Source organism: Melanerpes formicivorus, unplaced genomic scaffold (assembly GCF_026170545.1).
Source record: "Melanerpes formicivorus ecotype bairdi unplaced genomic scaffold, bMelFor1.0.p_v2 SCAF_5, whole genome shotgun sequence".
NCBI lineage: Eukaryota > Metazoa > Chordata > Aves > Piciformes > Picidae > Melanerpes > Melanerpes formicivorus.
The window spans coordinates 32197411-32216713 of record NW_027142357.1 but is presented as its reverse complement, the minus strand read 5'-3'; the positions used below and the strand labels follow the sequence as shown (position 1 = coordinate 32216713).

Below are 19303 nucleotides of genomic sequence, written 5' to 3'. Positions count from 1 at the left end.
CCATGCCCTAATGGAAAACAGACTTCGTCTTACAATGTGCAATCATGCTTTTACATCTAAACTAGACTTTGGGTTTAGGAAACAAATCTTAAATCAGTTCTATTCAGAGGACAAATTACAGTTCACATACTTGTAGAGGACTTTTGTTCTAGGCCAGCCTTTTGTGGCAAAGCTTGGGAAACTCCATCCAGCTACAGTGGTGGAGGGGTGGGAAAGGAGGGATTGAGGTATCACTTCAAACAATCCGAGGGAAAAGTTGAATAAACACTGAAGACAACAGAATAGAAACCAGATGCCAAATATTAATTCGTGGGTTCTTCAAAGGGGATTTTGAGATTTATTTTAATTGTTGTTGAAAGAAAAAGATTAAATTTGGGATGAAAAATGTATGCAAATTCAGCTCTGGTCAACACTAAAAAAAAAATAATGTTTCCTACTCAAAGCAAAAAAAAAAGGCAAAGCAAAGAAACCTGTAATATCACCTCTTTAATCCACTGAGGTGGCCTTTAACCTGGGCTTGAAAAGGGCAGGAAAATAACAAAAACTACATGAGAGTAATCAAAAATGTAGTGCCTGAATCAAAGGCTATGAATCTGGTGGAAAAATGGCAAATCTCAAGGGAGTGATTTGATATGTAAAGCAGAGGGCGATGGAGCTACTCCTAAGTGTCTACAACAATGTTTGGAATGTGAGGAATAAATAGGAAGAACCTCTCCATTGAGTTTTCTTGCCCCACAAGGGCTGTGTGAGCACCACTGGGTCGTGAGGTAATAAATCCAAAGGCTGCAACAACAAAGGTGTGTATATATCACACATATATAGTATGTGATGTATTAACTGAAGTTCACTAGGAGGTGCAGCGCAGACTTGCTCAAGGTTTCTCCAAAAAGAAGAGGAATCACGGAGGAAACACAATAGCACTTGATGGTGCTCAATGAGAAGAGATGAGGCAGCAGGGGTGTTTATTAAATAAGTGACAGAGGCTTCCCCAGAGCTGACCTCGAGGCAGGTACCTCTTGGGGAAGTGTGACAGGACAGCTGGAGGTGGGGAGATTCAGGCTGGACGTGAGGAGGAAGTTCTTCCCCATGAGAGTGGTGAAGCACTGGAATGGGTTGTCCAGGGAGGTGGTTGAGGCCCCGTCCCTGGAGGTGTTTAAGCCCAGGCTGGATGAGGCTCTGTCCAGCCTGCTCTAGTGTGGGGTGTCCCTGCCCATGGCAGGGGGGTTGGAACTAGATGATCCTTGTGGTCCCTTCCAACCCTGACTGATACTATGATAGGACACACTTTGGTGTTAGCCAGCAGAGGTGGTGGGCAGGAGAGCGTTGTTCCACTGCTGGGAGGGAGCCAAGGCAGAAGGCAGGGCAGCCAGAAGGCTAAGTGAAAGCAAACAGCACGACTGAGTCCTTCGCTGTTTGTAAAGGGGTGAGAACGGGGAATTAACAGGCTGGTGGGCTTAAAAAAAAAAAAATAACCTGAACTGGCTAATGTTAACAAACATCCTGTGGGAAAGCTAATAGCCGCTGAAAGAGACTCCATAAAGAAAAATTACAAGTTGTCCTGCTACAGATGAAAGATAAGACATGAGTCAGGAACTCTATGGTGACCTGAGAACTGAGAAAGAAACAACAGCATAAGTAAATCTTAAACGTTTACAATTTTCTGTGTGAGGATGAGAGGCCAGGGGACGGCATGAGGTCTGTCCCTCTCCCGTTGGGAGGCTGACGCTGCCTGGCTTGGGGCAAGCGGAGCAGCGTGACAACGAGGGGACCCCGGCACCCACCCGAGTTCATGAAAAGAGCCCCACCGCCAGCTAACTAGCGGTGCCATTTTTGGCTCAAAGATGGGCAGGACGCCTAGAAAGGGCTTAGATCAAGTCGGTCGATGGGCATCGGCCCAGGCAGGCGGCAGTGGAGGGTCAGGGAAGGCCGAGGGCCGGCGGGGTGCACCGCCCTCAGCCCGCATCGCCTCAGCCCCTAGGCAGCGGCCGTGGGCAGCGCCGGCCCCCGGGCGGGCACACACCCCCGCCCCGGCCGCTCTCTCTAGGACCTGCGATGAGTTTGCCCGCCGGAGCCGGCCTCAGCGCCTGCGCGAAGGGAGGCGGCCGAGCCTCTTATCCCCATGGAGAGCGCCGAGACCGAACCGAGCGATAACCGCCCGGAGGAGGACGGCGCGGCGCCCAGCAGCGGCCTCCCGCCTCCGGAGCAGCCCATAGCCACGGTGAGGGTGTGGGGGGTGGCGGCGGCGGGGCGGCGACCCCCACAGGCTGGCCTCCGGCCTCGGTACGGCCTACTCTGCTGGGGCCGAGCACCGGGCTTTCCTAAGCGTGCTGCCCGTCCGCCGCGCCGCTGGCCCGGGGCGGGCAGGGAGGAGTGCGGGGAGGCCGGGATCGAGCGGTAGCCCAGCACTGCACGCCGCGGCGGGAGAGGGCTACAGGTGGGACGGACGTGCCTGTGGCCGAGCCCCTGCCCGGCGGAGTCCGAGCGGTGCAGCCCAATCCTCTGAGCTGTGGGGTTCTCCCAGCCCCATTCTGGACGGCGCCAGAGGGCTTTGTGCACCGTCTACCCTCATCACTAGTGCCAGATTGATTAGTTTAATATTTTTATTCTTAATTTGTTCCCCCTCCCTCCTAAATGTCACAAATCCCTCTCCCTGCTCAGTTCAGCTCTCCTTTTCTAGAGGGTGGGTCCTGACTGAGTTCTGGCCGTCAACGTGCAACAGATAACGCTTCTCCTCTGAGAGACTGAAAGAAAAACATCTCTCCGGATGTGTTGTGTTTCCTGTGAAAGGGGGAGAGCTGGTTACCTGTGTCCCAGGTGTCCTAAGTAGGAATTCGTCGGTAGTTGGGAAGCGTTTGAGTTCCGGGGTGGGTTGGTTGGTTTACAAACATTACTTTTCCCTGTTGGGAGAAATGCTTCTGCTTTCTGTATCTCTCAGCACATAATGGCTTTTGGTCTCTGAAATTGCCAATTTGCTGACTGCATTTACCCCCCTACAAAAGCAGGCTTTTCTGTTTTGATTTGCAAATGCGATACAGAACGTGGGTGTAAGATGAAGCCCTGCCAAAGCCTGTACCCTATAGAGACATGTCTTAGTGTGACATGGAAAGGCAGGGTTAGTAGTTTTTGGCTTGTGTGGCTAATGTTACATGAGTCTTTATTTTCCTCTAAAAAGATGGAAGACTGTTTGGCAAAAAAAATGGAGATCACTGTTTCAGAAGCTGAAAAACGGACTGGGAGGAATGCCATGAACATGCAAGAAACATACACAGCTTACCTCATTGAGACAAGGTGGGTGATGAGAGCTCACTCTTGAGTGTATGTGGATGTACCATTCTAAACAGATTATTCCTTCCACCCTTAAAAATATTCAGGTACAGTTGATGAGAGGATTTAGCTGGAGTATGATTTGTTACGAGATTATCAATCCACTCTGGAGGATCTTTTCCTGTGAAAGCTTGGCATCTGATCTCCCATTCAGTACAAATGTTGGTGTCCTGTAGCTGTGTACTGTGATTCTTCATTTGGAGCTTGATGGGAAAATGTATGCTTGAAAGGTGTTGCTCTAATACAGTGTCAGCACTTGCTTTGATTATTTCTTAGCCAAGGGTTGGATAAGTTTATGTATCTATATATGAGGTTTTATGTGCAGCTTGTATGGGAGAGAAGTTGTGCATTGCAGTCTGAAGCAACAGTTAGGCTGATTTAAAAGAAAATTAAGAAGTCTCATGACTTATGCCATGTGGTCAAAATGTACTGCTCCACTAATACTTGAAGTGCTGTGCTTGATCTGATCACCACTTCTTGTAGCTGCTTAAAGGGTTGGGGTTAATAAACTACATCCTTCCTTCACACTAGATTGAACTTTTACTGGAAAACTTACTGCTTTCAATTGCCTTGTGTTAACAAGCTCAATAATACAAGTATGGCAAACACAATTTGTACCAGAAGGACACCTTGCAATTTTAAGTACCAAGTAGTGAACAAAGCTTTAAAATCTCATCTGACTTACCATTACTTCCCAGACAGTCACAGATGACCTCTGTTAATGCTGGATCATGTTACTCAGCTGGAGCAAGAATTTCAAAATTAAACTTTATTAGGAGTTTTGTCTTTCTCTTCTTTATAGGAACAGTTTTAACCTTTGGGCTTTGCCTCTGGAATGATCTACTGTCCAGATAAAATCTTCCTGAAACAAAGCCGTTGCATTTTTGCCAAGGCTCTGAAGAGTTCAAACTGTAATATTTTCACACTAGTTAAAAGGCTTCTTAGCTTAACTGATGAAGGGATACACCAGTCACACTGACTGCAGGCCTACTGGGATACATTTACTATATTTTTGCTAAGCTTTAAGAATAAAATCCAAAATAGACATACATTTCATTTTTCAAGTACTGTAGCTCTCTGGCAGTTGCTCAGATGTTTAAAGGAATGCCTTTGCAGTGTGTTGGTTTTAAAGATCACATTTTCTCACATAAATAAAGTTACTTCTCTTTCAATAACATTTCTCAAGGAAAAGAAGAAAATTGGCATCATTGGTGTCTAATTGTGATGAGAAATGCACTCTGGGGGCATCTTTATGCAGCCCCAGAACATGCTAACTGCACCTCCTTTCCCAGCATCCTTATATTGCTTTAGCCTCGCTCCTGTTGGTCTTTCCCAGTGGTTCTTTCGTAGTGGCAGAGCTGTGTTTTGCTACCCAGATTGCTTTCCTTTATTAAGATTTATTTCATTCTGTGGTCAGCAAATACCAAGACCAATTATGTGTTTGTCACAGAACTATTGGAAATGTGGGTTTGTTACATCCCTAATAAAATAGGCTCTCTATTCCTTTTGCTGAGAAGGCAAAATTTTCTTGCATAAATGTAATTGGTGGCTATTAAATGTGCTTCCTGCTGAGCCTGTAGCTGTAGGTGGGCTTCACAGCAATTTGTCTGTAGGTAATAGGATATTTTGTAGCTGAAGAATAAAACTCAGTTTATAGTAATATAAAAGGAAGACCACTTAATTATAGTTGCATTATGTTTATGTGAACTGGGATTCTGTCGTTACTCCTATCTGGGATTTAATTTCCATTTGAATTGATGAATTGTATTTGGGAGAAAAAGAGACACAAGACAGATGCAGTTTCATTGTATATTTGTATCAGAACAGGAGGTGAGTACCTGAGCTTTTATCATAGTATCAGTCAGTGTTGGAAGGGACCACAAGGATCATCTAGTTCCAACCCCCCTGCCATGGACAAGGTCACCCCACACTAGATCAGGCTGGCCAGAGCCTCATCCAGCCTGGTCTTAAACACCTCCAGGGATGGGGCCTCAACCACGTCCCTGGACAACCCATTCCAGTGCTTCACCACTCTCATGGGGAAGAACTTCCTCCTCACATCCAGTCTGAATCTCCCCCCCCTCCAGCTTCATTCCATTTTAACATGTTAGTTCCACCAGTCCTGATGTTTTAAGAATGCAAGTGATGGTATTGTTTAATTATTTTTCTCTTTGAAAGGCTTTGTTCTTTTCACGTTACCTTTTCTGTGTGATTATTTTGTTGGGTCAGTGTGGGGTTTTTGGTGGTGGTGTTAAGGTGTTTTAAAATTTATGCATTTTTTTGTTTTATTCTACCTTGGTGTAGATCTGTTTCTTTGAGACAAAACAAACTCCATTGCTGTAGACTGAAAACCCTTAGCAGAGTCCCAGGGTCATGCTTCCTGAAAGCATCCCCTTTATTCTTGGTTTACACCTTTCTGCATTAGTTAGTTAAATTTTTGCGGGGAGCTGTTTCCGTTCAATTAGTCTTGAAGTCAGTTTGTTTGACAGCTTCCATTAGCCATACAGTTACTTAAAAATAACTCCATTTTTATATTTCTCCCTGTGTGAGCAGAAGAGCACTTCCACCTCTGGGGGGGAATGGCATTAAGGCAAGTACAAATTCTGGTAGTTGAGATGTATAGCTTAATATTCCTTCTTGAGGTGCAGATGCTCAGCAGATCGCTTACTTTCTGTAAGGGAAACTGCAACTATCCAGGACCTTACTTGTGTTCAGACTTGCTTCCTATTGAGAAATTTAAGCAGCTGTGGTCTGCATGAAAGCAAAAAAAGAGCTGAGGTAGTATAAACCCCAGAATTTTAACTCCTGGTCTCGTACCCTTTGTTTTTTTGTGACTGAACTGAAAGTTAATCAGAATGCAAAGCACCTCATAAGTGTTCTGTGTTGATGGGCTTTTAATTATACTACATACAGGGATGATATCTTTTTCAGCTTCTCCTTTAAACAATTTCTTCTGTAGTGTTAGAATACTTGCATTTAGTTAACTTTGCATCCATTCCCACTGCCTTTCACATCTCTAGTGTGGTGGTTCTGGACAATGTGATGACTGGAGTGGGTTTGTCTTTTTAGGAAAATAAACCCAACTTTGTGTAGCCTGGTATCTGACTGCTTAATAGCAGGATTCCTGATTTTCAGTCCTACTAGTCTTTACTTCCCGAAGTACTTCCTCTTTAACATCTTCATTGATGATCTGGATGAGGGGGTCGAGTTTGCAGATGACACAAAGTTAGGGGCAGATGTTAGTCAGTTAGAGGGTCGAAAGGCTCTGCAGAGGGACCTCGACTGACTGGACAGATGGGCAGAGTCCAATGGGATGGCATTCAACAAGTCCAAGTGCCGAGTGCTGCACTTTGGCCACGGCAACCCCATGCAGAGCTACAGGCTGGGGTCAGAGTGGCTGGAGAGCTCCCAAACAGAGAGAGGCCTGGGGGTGCTGATCGACAGCTGGCTGAACATGAGCCAGCAGTGTGTCCAGGCAGCCAAGAAGGCCAATGGCATCCTGGCCTGCATTAGGAATAGTGTGGCCAGCAGGAGCAGGGAAGTCATTGTACCCCTGTACTCTGCATCAGTTAGGCCACACCTGGAATACTGTGTCCAGTTCTGGGCCCTTCAGTTTAAGAAGGACATTGAGATGCTTGAACGTGTCCAGAGAAGGGCAACGAGGCTGGGGAGAGGCCTTGAGCACAAGCCCTATGAGGAGAGGCTGAGGGAGCTGGGATTGTTTAGCCTGGAGAAGAGGAAGCTCAGGGGTGACCTCATTGCCCTCGACAACTACCTGAAAGGTGGTTGTAGCCAGGAAGGGGTTGGTCTCTTCTCCCAGGCAACCAGCACCAGAACAAGAGGACACAGTCTCAAGCTGTACCAGGGGAGGTTTAGACTCGAGGTGAGGAGAAATTTCTTCACTGAGAGAGTCATTCGTCATTGGAATGTGGTGGAGTCACCGTCCCTGGAGGTGTTCAAGAGGAGGTTGGACGTGGCACTTGGTGCCATGGTCTGGTCATGAGGTCTGTGGTGACAGGTTGGACTCGATAATCCTCGAGGTCTCTTCCAACCTTAGTTATACTGTAATACTTTGGCAGGGTAATTCAGTATATTTTCACGTTACTCTCCCAGTATATCTGGGGAAGTTACTAAGATTTTTCTGCTTTCAGTGTTTGGAAAGCTTTGTTAGTTAAATTGGCAGGAGTGGTACCTGCTTCTTCCTTAAGACCTTGGATTGCCTATACAAAGTGTAAGGACTCCTAAAGAAAATGACTGTGAAGGAAATGAACTTGGAAATCAGTAGCCAGACAGGTCACAGTTCAGTGGTAGCAACACTGTACCATGGGACTTCAGGAGTTTTTTCTTTGTTCTGTTTGAGGTCCTTTTCCAAAGTCTGGTGCATGTTGGGTTAAATGAAGAGCCCAAGCACACATTTTGTGGGGAGTTTTGTTGTCTTCTGTTCCTCACACCACCCCACCAGTGAGTAGGCTGGAGGTGCACAAGCAGGGGACACAGCTGGGATAACTGACTGAAACAGACCAAAGGGGTACTCCATAGTGTATGACATCATGCTCAGCACTGAAAGCTGGCAGAAGAGGAAGGGAAGGGACATTTCAAGTGATGGGATTTGTCTTCCCAAGTAACTGTTAGTTGAGATGGAGCCCTGATTTCCAGGAGGTGGCTGAATGCCTGCCTGCCAATGGGAGGTAGTGAAGGAATTCCTTGGTTTGCTTTACTTGGCCTATTAAACTATCTTGATCTCAACCCATGAGTTTTCTCACTTTTGCCCTCATAGCCCATTGGTGGGGAGTGGGTGTGTGGTACTTAGTTGCCAGCTGAGTTTGATGCACAAGGCTGAGTGACAATAATAAAAAGGAAAAAGAATCACTTAGCTGTGAAAAAATTCTCTGGCAGGAGAACTGCTTCTTTGTCGTAGAATTCACCAGGTAAGTTTTGGTGTCTTATAAAGCACATGGTTTGTCTATAGTGATTGCTCTTCTGTCTGTTGAGAGGCCTAAATACAAAGATGATTTATAAATAGCTAAAAGGAAGAAACTGCCCATCCCTCTAAAATGGTGTTCCTCTACATTGAGAGAGAGCTTTGTGCTGTAAAGGAGTGGAAGCGTCACTTCTTATTCCTCTACATAGAGAGTGAACCTTGTCTGCTGTAGAGGAGTGGAAGTGTCATTTCTTGTGCACTGTAGGGTCAAAGGCCAAAAGCAAAGGTACTGCTTCTGCAACTGGAGAGATGATTGCATTTACAAGGCAATAAACTGATGTATTTCTTTCTTGTCTGATTTAATATTGTGCAGCCATTCCTCTTTTTATTGCATTCAGAGTCGTTTAATGGCTCATTTAAGATAATTAGTTTTAAATGGGAAATGGGAAGAGGTTAATTAAATGGACTAAAGTTTTCACATTGGCACTTTGAATTAAGGCAAATGAACATGACTTTTGGAGTAATGTGATCTTCTAATCACTTATAACATCAGTTATGAATGTGCAAACTGAGGGGTTTAATTCTGTCTCTTTTTTTTTCAGGCAGGTTGGTTCATTCAATGAATAACTTACATTGTTAAAACTGTACTTGGAGGGGGGAACATGTGGTTTTCCTGCCTGAAGACTGTACAAGTAGTATATTGTGTTTTTAAAACCAAAACAAATAGAGAAGTTTGACTGAATGTCAACAAGTGATTATAATCTTAATTGAAACTGGTCTGCAGTACTTGCAGTTAACGGTGGAGTTCATAAAGTGGTCTAAAAAATTAGATGGTAATGAAGGTATTAGGTGTAATGAGTACCTTTGTGGATTTCTGCTTCCTTTCTGGAATGGGGTTCCTGGGGAGAAATGCTCTTGTAATTGGTGATATTTTATGGTCTTGTGTGTAACCAGGTGGAGACATTTTTGGTGTGATTAGAAAAAAAATGATTTCTCTCGTCTTGCTTGCCTGCCCCAAATCCATCCATGCAGTTTCAAATGCTTGTTACCTTGTTTAATAGGCCGTAGTGTGGATGCAGACTCATAATTGAGGCTGTGCAGTACTTTCCCACCACAGCTTCGCAAGGAACTTTGCTGCTCCCATCCTTTTCACAACTCCACAGTGCTGTGCATTCTAGAGGGTAAAATCTGGCTGTTTTGACTTCATCAAAGCCTGAGTGTAAGGCAGATTCTTAACCTAGGATTAATCTCAGAATGTGTCTTACATTTATTTGAGAAAGCATAGCTTCTCTGGGCTATGCAGCTGCGCACCTGAAATGTCTTCCCCCTCTGATCACTAAAAGACACTAAACACAAGTAGATTGCTAGAGTGGGTGCTGCTAGTGGCAGTGGCAGCAGGGATGTCCCTCCTGCAGAGAAGGGCGCAGTGTGGTGACAGGCTTCTGCTGAAGTGTAACTGTTAGTGCAGCAGTGAGATGTTGGGCAAAGAACATCTCTCTGGATAAGTGTCTGTCTACCTGTTGTCACATTTATTTCCTTTACCTGTTGTCTCCTTACTGCTTTTCACCCAAATCAGGAACTGTTATATAAAGCTATAAGCAACAGCTACAACCCAAAAAGGCAGTCTTTGCGCTTCCAAGATGGTGAGAATAAATGCATGCTAGAATGAAGGAAGTTAAGTGTGGTCTGAGAAGTAATGTCAGGCTGCTCAGCACAGATTATGTTGAGGCTGTATCATGTGCCATCTATTTAAAAAAGAGCAAACTACTTGGGCAGGGTTGAACATCAAGGTTTTCTAGTAGTAATTGAATCTTTTTTTCTTTAGGATATAATGCAAATTGTGTGTCCCTCCTAAGGGTTATAAAGCCTGATTAACTTAGACTTAAGGAAGCCTGTTCTGTTGTCCACAGATCTGCTTTGTTGGAATAAACTGATGATAGGCTTTAGATCTAGTAAACTTCCTTAGTTTCTTCAGTGTGGACAATGGAAGATGTGGTAAGTGGCATGGTCTATTTGCCTTCAATATTTGTAGGGTAGGAACATGAAATGTGAGCATATTTGCTTCTAGCCCCTAACCCATACCATGGAAGTAGAGTTATCTTTAGTTTCCCAGACAAAATCACTGTGGAGCAACTTTTAAACTTACAAAGGCATCCTTCTTGATTTCATGTCTTCTTTTCCTCTTGACTTGTAGCAGAGCACTATTCTTTAGTTCTTTCCTCACACTTGTTATGTTAAAAGTATTGAAACTTATTAAACGATGACATGATTCTCTTGATGGCAGGAATTATGAGTTCCAAGAAAAACCCAGATCAACTTTTACATGGTAAAACTGACTTGGCAAAAATGAGTGTGTGGAGCAATGGCAAGCCAGGGCAGGATCAGTGAGGGCAGCTCAATTATGGAAGACAAGCTACTTAAGTTTATACTACTAATACATATTACCAGGGTGCTGTACTGAGGCCACAGATGCAAAGTTGCAAATGCATGCTGCCAAACTCTGGGAGAGTTCTTTTCTAACATCCTGTGAAGTTTTGTTTCTGCAGAAGTGCACTTGACAATGGAGTTGGAATGTCTGCACTGGAAACTAACTTGAAAGATAAACTTCTTTTCATTCTTAGAATCATAGAATCAATGAGGTTGGAAAAGACCTCAGAGATCATCAAGTCCAACCTATCATCCTACACCGCCTGACTAGCTAAACCGTGGCTCCAAGTGCTGCATTCAATCCTTTGTTGAACACCTCCAGTGATGGTGACTCCACCACCTCTCTGGGCAGCACATTCTAATGGCAAATTACTCTTCCATGGCAGTAGAATAGAATAGAATTAACCAGGTTGGAAAAGACCTTTAAGATTGAGTCCAACCTATCACCCAACACCATCTGAGCAGCTAAACCATGGCACCAAGTGCCTCATCCAGGCTCTTCCTAAACACCTCCAGTGATGGTGACTCCACCACCTCCCTGGGCAGCACGTTCCAATGGCCAATATCTCTTTCTGTGAAGAACTTCTTCCTAACATCCAGCCTAAACCTCCCCTGGCACAGCTTGAGACTGTGTCCTCTTGTTCTGGTGCTGGTTGCCTGGGAGAAGAGACCAACCCCCACCTGGCTAGAACCTCCCTTCAGGTCTCCCCTGAGCCGCCTCTTCTCCAGGCTAAGGAGCCCCAGCTCCCTCATATGTGTTCCACACCCCTCCCCAGCTTTGTTGCCCTTCTCTGGACACCTTCCAGCATCTCAACATCTTTCCTAAACTGAGGAGCCCAGAACTGGACACAGGACTCAAGGTGTGCTGACTTCATTGATGCTATAGATTATTCAGAAAGTGATAAATATGAGATCAGACTTGCCCTGCATTGGGAACTGATTGCATCAGAGGCAGAAGCCAAAACTTAAGCACACTGTGTTGAAATGAAAGAGCCAAATGAACTTCAAGTACTTTGTATTTCAATTTTATAATTGAAGTTGTCAGTGGCAGTGCAAGTTCACAGAGAGAGTGGAGATGAAACATAATTGCAGCTAGCAGTGCTTTTCCATAGGGGCTTATATTGACAGGGAAAAGAAGAATGAGATTAAAAAATAAAGTGAACTGTTCTTTGTGCAGTTTACCCTTTGGTGGTAACTTCTTCAGCCTCCATAACTCTGCTGTACATATGCAATGTGTTAGGCTGTCATAAACTGTCAGTAGTGTGTACACACCTAGCCTGCCTCTAGTTATGAGGTGATGGGGTCAGTCTTAAACCTCAGTGAAATTAAAATGAATAATGAAACTCTTCTGTTACAGAAACATCAAAATTGGAAAGCAAGAGCAAGCTAACTCCTGTGCCAGTCCTAGTGTTGCATTTGCTGTGGGCAGGGAATGGTTATGCATAAGAGGGACAGACATTCAATAGCAATTAACCAAGGGCATCCTGCAGGTGTGTTTTTTCTTCTCTGATAGAACATCCATTACAGACAACTCCTTGTTCCAGCTCAGAGGTGAGATCTGGATCTATAATTTTCCTGCCTTTAGAGTAAAGGTGGTTGCAGTCTGCCTAGCTCTAGGTGACTCCTGTGCCTTTCAGCTGGTGTAGCAGCATCTAGCAGCACAGATGGGTCCATCTGGGATGTGTCTGTGTTCTCGGGGCAGTCCTAGCCTGTAGTTTTTTCTTGTTCATGTTTGCTTGTGTGGTATGTTCCCAGAGAGAGTACTTAAAATCTTGTGATGTATTGATGGTGCCAGTCTTGCTTAAGGGTTGATAATAGCCCATGCAGAAGTAGTGCTCTTGAAACCCATGCTGTAAGTCAGTGCAAATGGCTGATAGCTACTGAAGCTAGAGATTAAAAGGATCCCTATAATTCCTTTATATGAGTGTCCAAACCCCCCTGGGAGTTTCTCCTCTAGGAAAGTGAGATTTATGCCTTCAGCTATCAACTAAACAACTCATCTTTTGAAGCATAGTAGCTTAATTCTCTATCTATTTAAATTTGCCTCCAACTCAGCAGTAGTACAGCCACTAGGTACCTGCCTTTAGCTGAAGTGTTCTTCAGATGTTTAAATTGTGCAGTGTTCACCTAGGGAAAAATGCTGCACAGCCTGTCAGTCCAATGCTGAGCTAAGCTTGACCTCTTCAAACCTCTGCAGTTGCAGTTGTTGCTGTTGAATCAAAATACTCTGACAGGGAAGAATTCTGTGGGATGTTGGCTGTGCAATTCAGTGGCTCTCAGCAGCGTGCTCACCTTTAATCTGCAGCAGCTTGCATTGAATGCTTATGAATGTCCTTTTTTTCTTCCTCCTTGTGATTTAATTCTTTTTTAATACATATTTAGCCACCTGGAATAAATGTCATTTTCCACAAAGCAGGGATAGATATAAAGAAAATGTTCTGGTTTAGTCATTTAAAAAACCAATCTTTTTATATCATGAAATTACTTCAGCCTCAAGATGTAACAAGAGGATATAGCAATGTTGTTCTCTCTAATGAGACTTCAGAAATGGATGACAAAGATTTCTTGTATTTCAGGTGTATTGAATTATTTGGGTCACTCTGGAGCAGGATTGTTTGCTGTTCAGTAAGGTCATTAGAAGTTCAACTTTGGAGGTTAAGAATAGCTTAAAAAAAAATCAGTAACTTGTGTGCTATTTGTTTTTTTTAAACTTGACTAGTTCCTATGAATTCAAGAACTATATACCCTGAATTCTGCTGGAAGAAATGGCCTGGAGAGGAGGAGGCTCAGGGGTGACCTCATTGCTCTCTACAACTACCTGAAGGGTGGTTGTAGCCAGGAAGGGGTTGGTCTCTTCTCTCTAGCAACCAGCACCAGAACAAGGGGGGACAGTCTCAAGCTGTGCCAGGGAAAGTTTAGGCTCGAGGTGAGGAGAAAGTTCTTCACTGAGAGAGTCATTCATCATTGGAATGTGCTGCCCAGGGAGGTGGTGGAGTCACCATCCTTGGAGGGGATTGGACGTGGCACTTGGTGCCATGGTCTAGTCATGAGGTCTGTGGTGACAGGTTGGACTTGATGATCTTTGAGGTCTCTTCCAACCTTGGTGATACTGTGGTACCCTATTCTACTGTGTACTGTATGAACAAGTAGAATCATAGATTTGTTTCAGTTGGGAAAAAGCCTCTAAGATCACTGAGTTCAACCTTTGACCTGCCCAACACCATGGCCAATAAGCTGTGTCCTGGAGTGCCATGTCTACACTTTTTTTTTTGAACATGACCAGGGCTGGTGTCTCCCCCTCCCTGGACAGCCTGTTCCAATGCCTGGCCACTCTTTCAGTAAAGAAATTTTTCTTAATATTCAGTTTAAACCTCCCTTGGTGCAACTTGCGGCCATTTCCTCTCATTCTGTCACTGGATACTAGGGAGACTAGTCCAACACTTGCCTCGCTACAGCATCCTTTCAGGTAGTTGTAGGGAGCAATGAGTTCCCTCCTCCAGACTAAACCATCCCAGTTCCTTCAGCCACTCTTCACAAGACCTCATCAGCTTCATTGCCCTTCTCTGGACCCCAAAACTGAGCCCTGGGGAACACCATTTTTAACTGGACTTTGTAGTTCATTACTTTGCCTAATTCTGAGCTACCCAGTGCAAGAAGGTTGTGACTATGCTGAAGTAAGTTCAGGAAAGGGCCACAAAGATTATGATCTAGTTGGTGTGTCTGATGTGCAGGGGGAGGCTGAGAGAGATGGGGTTGTCCAGGCTTTGAAAGCGACAGTTGAGGGGGACTTAGCAGTGTGTATCAATACCTGATGGGGGGAAATAAAGAAGATGAAGTCAGTTTATCTGATACACAGATAAAGGACAAGAGGCAGCAGCCACAATATCAAATATAGGAAATTCTATTTAAATATAAGAAAATTTCTTCAACAGTGAGTGTGATCAAACATGGGAATGAGTTAAGCATAGGAATAAGTTGCCTGGTGTGGTGGGTAGAGTGAGTATCCTTGGAGATACCCAAATGAATGTGGTTCTGAATAACCTGCTGTAAGTGAGGGGGCTAGATTATAATAGATCTGCAGAGGTCCCCTCCAACCTCAACTAATCTATAATAATCTCATAACATAGTTTATACTGTATCATAGAATTGTTAGGATTGGAAGGGACCTCAAGGATCATTTAGTTCCAACCCCCCTGCCATAGACAGGGGCACCCCACACTAGATCAGGTTGCTCAGAGACACGTCAGCCTGGCCTTAAAAAGCCTCCAGGGTTGGGGCTTCTACCATGTCCCTGGGCAACCTGTTCCAGTGTCTCACCACCCTCATGGGGAAGAACTTCATCCTAACATCCAATCTGAATCTACCCATTTCTATTTTTGTTCCATTCCCCCTAGTCCTATCCCTACCTGACACCCTAAAAAGTCCCTCCCCAGCTTTCTTGTAGGCCCCCTGCAGGTACTGGAAGGCCACAATAAGGTCTCCTCAGAGCCTTCTCTTCTCCAGACTGAACAGCCTCAACTGCCTCAGTCTGTCCTCATAGGGGAGGTGCTCCAGCCCTCTGATCATCCTTGTGGTGCTTCTCTGATCCTTCCTGTAATAGAGGCTCCAGAACTGGATACAGTACTCCAGGTGGGGTCTTGTCCCAATGCTTTGTGCTCTTAGTTACTTAATGTAAAAACTAAGGTATGCATAGACATCACTGACTCTGTGAAGTGCCTTGTCTGAATTCTCTCTCTGTTTGTTCTGGCATATGCTAACTGCCAAGAAGTGTTACTGACCTGATGCTTACTTCTGATATTGCAAAGCATTTCTCTTGCTGTAAATGTCTTGTATGAGAAATGACTTTTGCTTTCCAAGTTTATACATTGCTTTTCAATCCTGTAATATTTCATGATTTCCCCTCTTACTGTAAGATAAAATCCTTTAATACCTTGCTAGGTGATGTTGGCCTTAATTTTCAGCAAATTTTTCAGATGCATCATTTTTGTGCCTGCTTACTCTGTCTTTAGCTAGGTTGTTTGACTACATGTCCTTAGTCCTTATAGATATAAAGTATCACTTTGGACAAGACAAAAAAGTCTTTGGCAATATGCTAGGATTTTCCAAAAATATTCCTAAAAATAGGACTTTAAAAATGCTTTAAAACTTTAAACTATTCTAGCTGTTGCAGGCAAGACAATTTTACCCTCTAAAGTGGAAGACTTTCCCTCTTTGAATAGTAAATTCCTTCTTGTAATGCTCTGTATCCTTCAGCTGCTCATGAAATTGTGCTGGTTTGGAACATAACACTCTTCCAACAGAAATATCTCTAGTTCTGTGATGTGAATTGAGTCACTTCTGTGACTCTACTTCACTGTCACCTCTACAGTTACCTGAAAGGAGGCTGTAGACAGGCAGGGGCTGGTCTCTTCCCCCAGGCAACCAGCACCAGAACAAGAGGACACAGTCTCAAGCTGCACCAGGGGAGGTTTAGACTGGATGTTAGGAAGAAGTTCTACACAGAGGGAGTGATTGCCCATTGGAATGGGCTGCCTGGGGGGATGGTGGAGTCACCACCGCTGGAGGTGTTTAGGAGGAGACTTGATGGGGTGCTTGGTGCCATGGTTTAGTTGATTAGATGGTGTTGGATGATGGGTTGGACACGATCTCGAAGGTAAGGCCTATTCTATTCCTATTCTATTCCTATTCTATTCCTATTCTATTCCTATTCTATTCCTATTCTATTCCTATTCTATTCCTATTCTATTCCTATTCTATTCCTATTCTATTCCTATTCTATTCCTATTCTATTCCTATTCTATTCCTATTCTATTCCTATTCTATTCCTATTCTATTCCTATTCTATTCCTATTCTATTCCTCTGTGGTGTGTTGAGCATGTGTTGACTTCTCCTGTGTTCCTAAAAGAAGTATTGAGTCCCATCAGGCAGAAATTATGAATGTTTCTAAAATTAAGTATCTAGACATTAAATTAGTAAAGGTTACTTTAGAGTATGGGCAAGTTACGCAGTAATGATGATTGGGTAACTGTTTTTAGGGTCTTTGCTGTAATTGTACTGATGGCTTGAGGGAGAAGGTGGTAGCTTACTAACGCTCAGATGTGGTGTTCTGTCTTTCAGAGCTGTTGAGACCCAGAGTGAAGGGCAGTGTGCCCCAGTGGACTCGCTGTGGCGGCGCTACAGTGAATTTGAGTTGTTGAGGAATTACTTGTCGGTTACCTACCCACACATTGTCGTGCCACCGTTGCCAGAAAAAAGGGTGAGGAAACTGAGGCTGCAGCTTGCTTTGTCTTGTTTGTTATTTATTTACTGTTAACACTCTTCTGTTTAAATAGGCTGACTTTGTTTGGCATAAGCTATCAGCGGATAACATGGATCCGGACTTTGTGGAAAGAAGAAGAATTGGTTTGGAAAACTTCTTGTTACGTGTGGCTTCACATCCTGTTCTTTGCCAAGACAAAATCTTTTACTCCTTTTTAACACAGGTAAACTGAAGTGCTCTCTAAATACTTTCTTTAGAGATTATTTATTTAAGATCATGCCCTTTTGCTCTTCTTCCCTCCCACTGACCTATAGCTTGTTCTGTGTCTAGAAGGATAGAAAATGTGAATAGATTTGGGGTGGAAAAGCCTTGCCCACCTTAATAGCCCACTGCAGTCGTACAGTTGGCCTTCTTAGGTACATTCTGACTTGTTTCCAGTGCTATTTTTCAGGCTCCTAGGACAGAATTTCCACCTCTTGGGAACAGCATATTGGGAGCTTGACATGTGTTGGTTGGGAAAGCTTCCCTAGGACTAAAGCTGAAGTAGTTAGTGTGCTACACTGCTGGCTGCAGAGGTAGTGCTGCCTTCCAATTCACTTCTTGGGTATTCGTGCTTTCTTTAGCTTGAGTCGTGATCCATTCCTATGTGTCATGTTATCACAAAAGTTGTGATTCAGCTGTCAGCCAAAGCATTGCATTGTGCAGTTTGAAGGTTTAGGAGATGTCAGATGTTTTGTTTTTCTGTGCTTTGATGAGAGATTCCCAAACATCAGACTGAGCAGCTATGCTACTGCAGCACAGTATAGCATGTGCATCAACCAGTGTACAGGAACTGAGAACAGTGGACAGCCAACCACTACACATGAAAAGGTGCACTGTAAACAATTATCACCTCTATATTTTCTGTATGCTTTTTACCTCAAGCTGCAAAAATCCTTGGGGCTGCTAATAATCCAATAGACAATAGATAACTACCCTTCTTCTTGAAGAGCTGAGCTGCTACTTCAGATACAGTTGTGTGGCTCCCACCCCCAGTTGATAGAATGAAGTAATTGAATAGTTTCTTTGGTGGTTTCTTTGGGGGAGTTTGGTATGTAAGGACAGCATAATGACAAGTTATTCTTAACCCAGATTCTTGAGAAGACATAGGAGGATATCTGAGGCACAACCCAGGTTTCCTGGAGAAGCTCTTCTCATAGAGGTGCTGCCATAGGGACTTGACATAGCTGTAGCATTATTAAATCAATCTAAATGTTCTTTCCCTTCTTTTTTGTTTTTAGGAGGCTGGATGGAAAGAAATGGTGAATGAGACTGGATTTCAATTAAAGGTAGTTATTGTAAATGTTTGTCTTGAGACTGCTGTCACACAAATACTACAGCAAACACATTTTAGGCTTTTTATAAAAGGCTGTTTGCTGTTAGAATGAGTTAAGGGCATTGTTTTATCTGTACTTGTAACCACGAAAGCAAGTGGTGTTCCTAGTGTGTAATAGATAATACTTCAGTTTTCAAGCTCTCTCAACCTTGTAATTCTGCTAGTAATGTAGAATTGTGATCACTGAGCTTCAAAACCAGTGAACTTGAGTCCATAGCAGTGCTTTTGTATGTTGTCAGTTTAACATCATTTTAAAGATGGGTGTCACCTTTAGCCTGGTAAGAGGTACAAGGTGTCAGTAAAACTCCAAAGGTAAGGAAAGGGGTCTGAATTGTGGGATTCTGTACAAGTTGCTGAAAGGGACTTTGACAGATGAATTTGGTCACCCTTAACAAAGTGTGTCTTGAAGTAGTAGTAGTGTCCCCATTGACATCAGTGAATTTGTGGTAGAAATCTTGCAGGAATAAATCATCAAAGGTTGTGTGCAGGGCAGGAACCTGTGAGAAGCTGACAGATTGCTGGGCTGTGCCTGGAAAAAGTACTGTATGGAGACATACTGAGCTTTTGTTTCATTGTAGTGTGATCAACTCATAAAATCACAACTGAAAACTAGATGGATTATAAAGAATTATTCTGAACAGTGAGAGCTAAAGAAAATCACTGGTACTCTTATCCTCAGTGTCCAAGGGGCTTTGATACCAGCACTTAATGTGGATAACTTAGGCTGACAATAATTCTCTTTCATCACAGTGGGAATTGCATACTGCTAGTATTTATAAAGCAAAAAATGCACAGCTCTCAAGCAGTGTTTTCCTAGACAGCACATCTTTATTCCAGCTTACACTCAGAGGAGTTCACAAAGTTGGTGCTGGCAGGTTGCATTCAGGAGTGTACACAGTGGTGTGTGTATGACAGCACGTAGCAGAACGCTGAGAATATTTGCCTAGCTGAAACTGTACTGTAGATTAAATAAGAGATGAGCAAATCCTCTTTTCC

The 19303-nt window shown here is 43.8% G+C and overlaps 1 protein-coding gene across 1 annotated transcript in view; it reads left to right on the top strand.

The window, feature by feature from the left end:
* The first annotated feature begins 1898 nt into the window (after positions 1-1898).
* Positions 1899-19303, top strand: part of SNX4 (sorting nexin 4) — a 42585-nt gene continuing 25180 nt past the window's right edge. The window contains 6 exon segments of the mRNA XM_068139043.1: positions 1899-2100; positions 2102-2218; positions 3173-3288; positions 16791-16929; positions 17006-17155; positions 18213-18260. Coding sequence (XP_067995144.1) covers positions 2053-2100; positions 2102-2218; positions 3173-3288; positions 16791-16929; positions 17006-17155; positions 18213-18260 — 618 coding nt within the window. The 5' untranslated portion in view covers positions 1899-2052.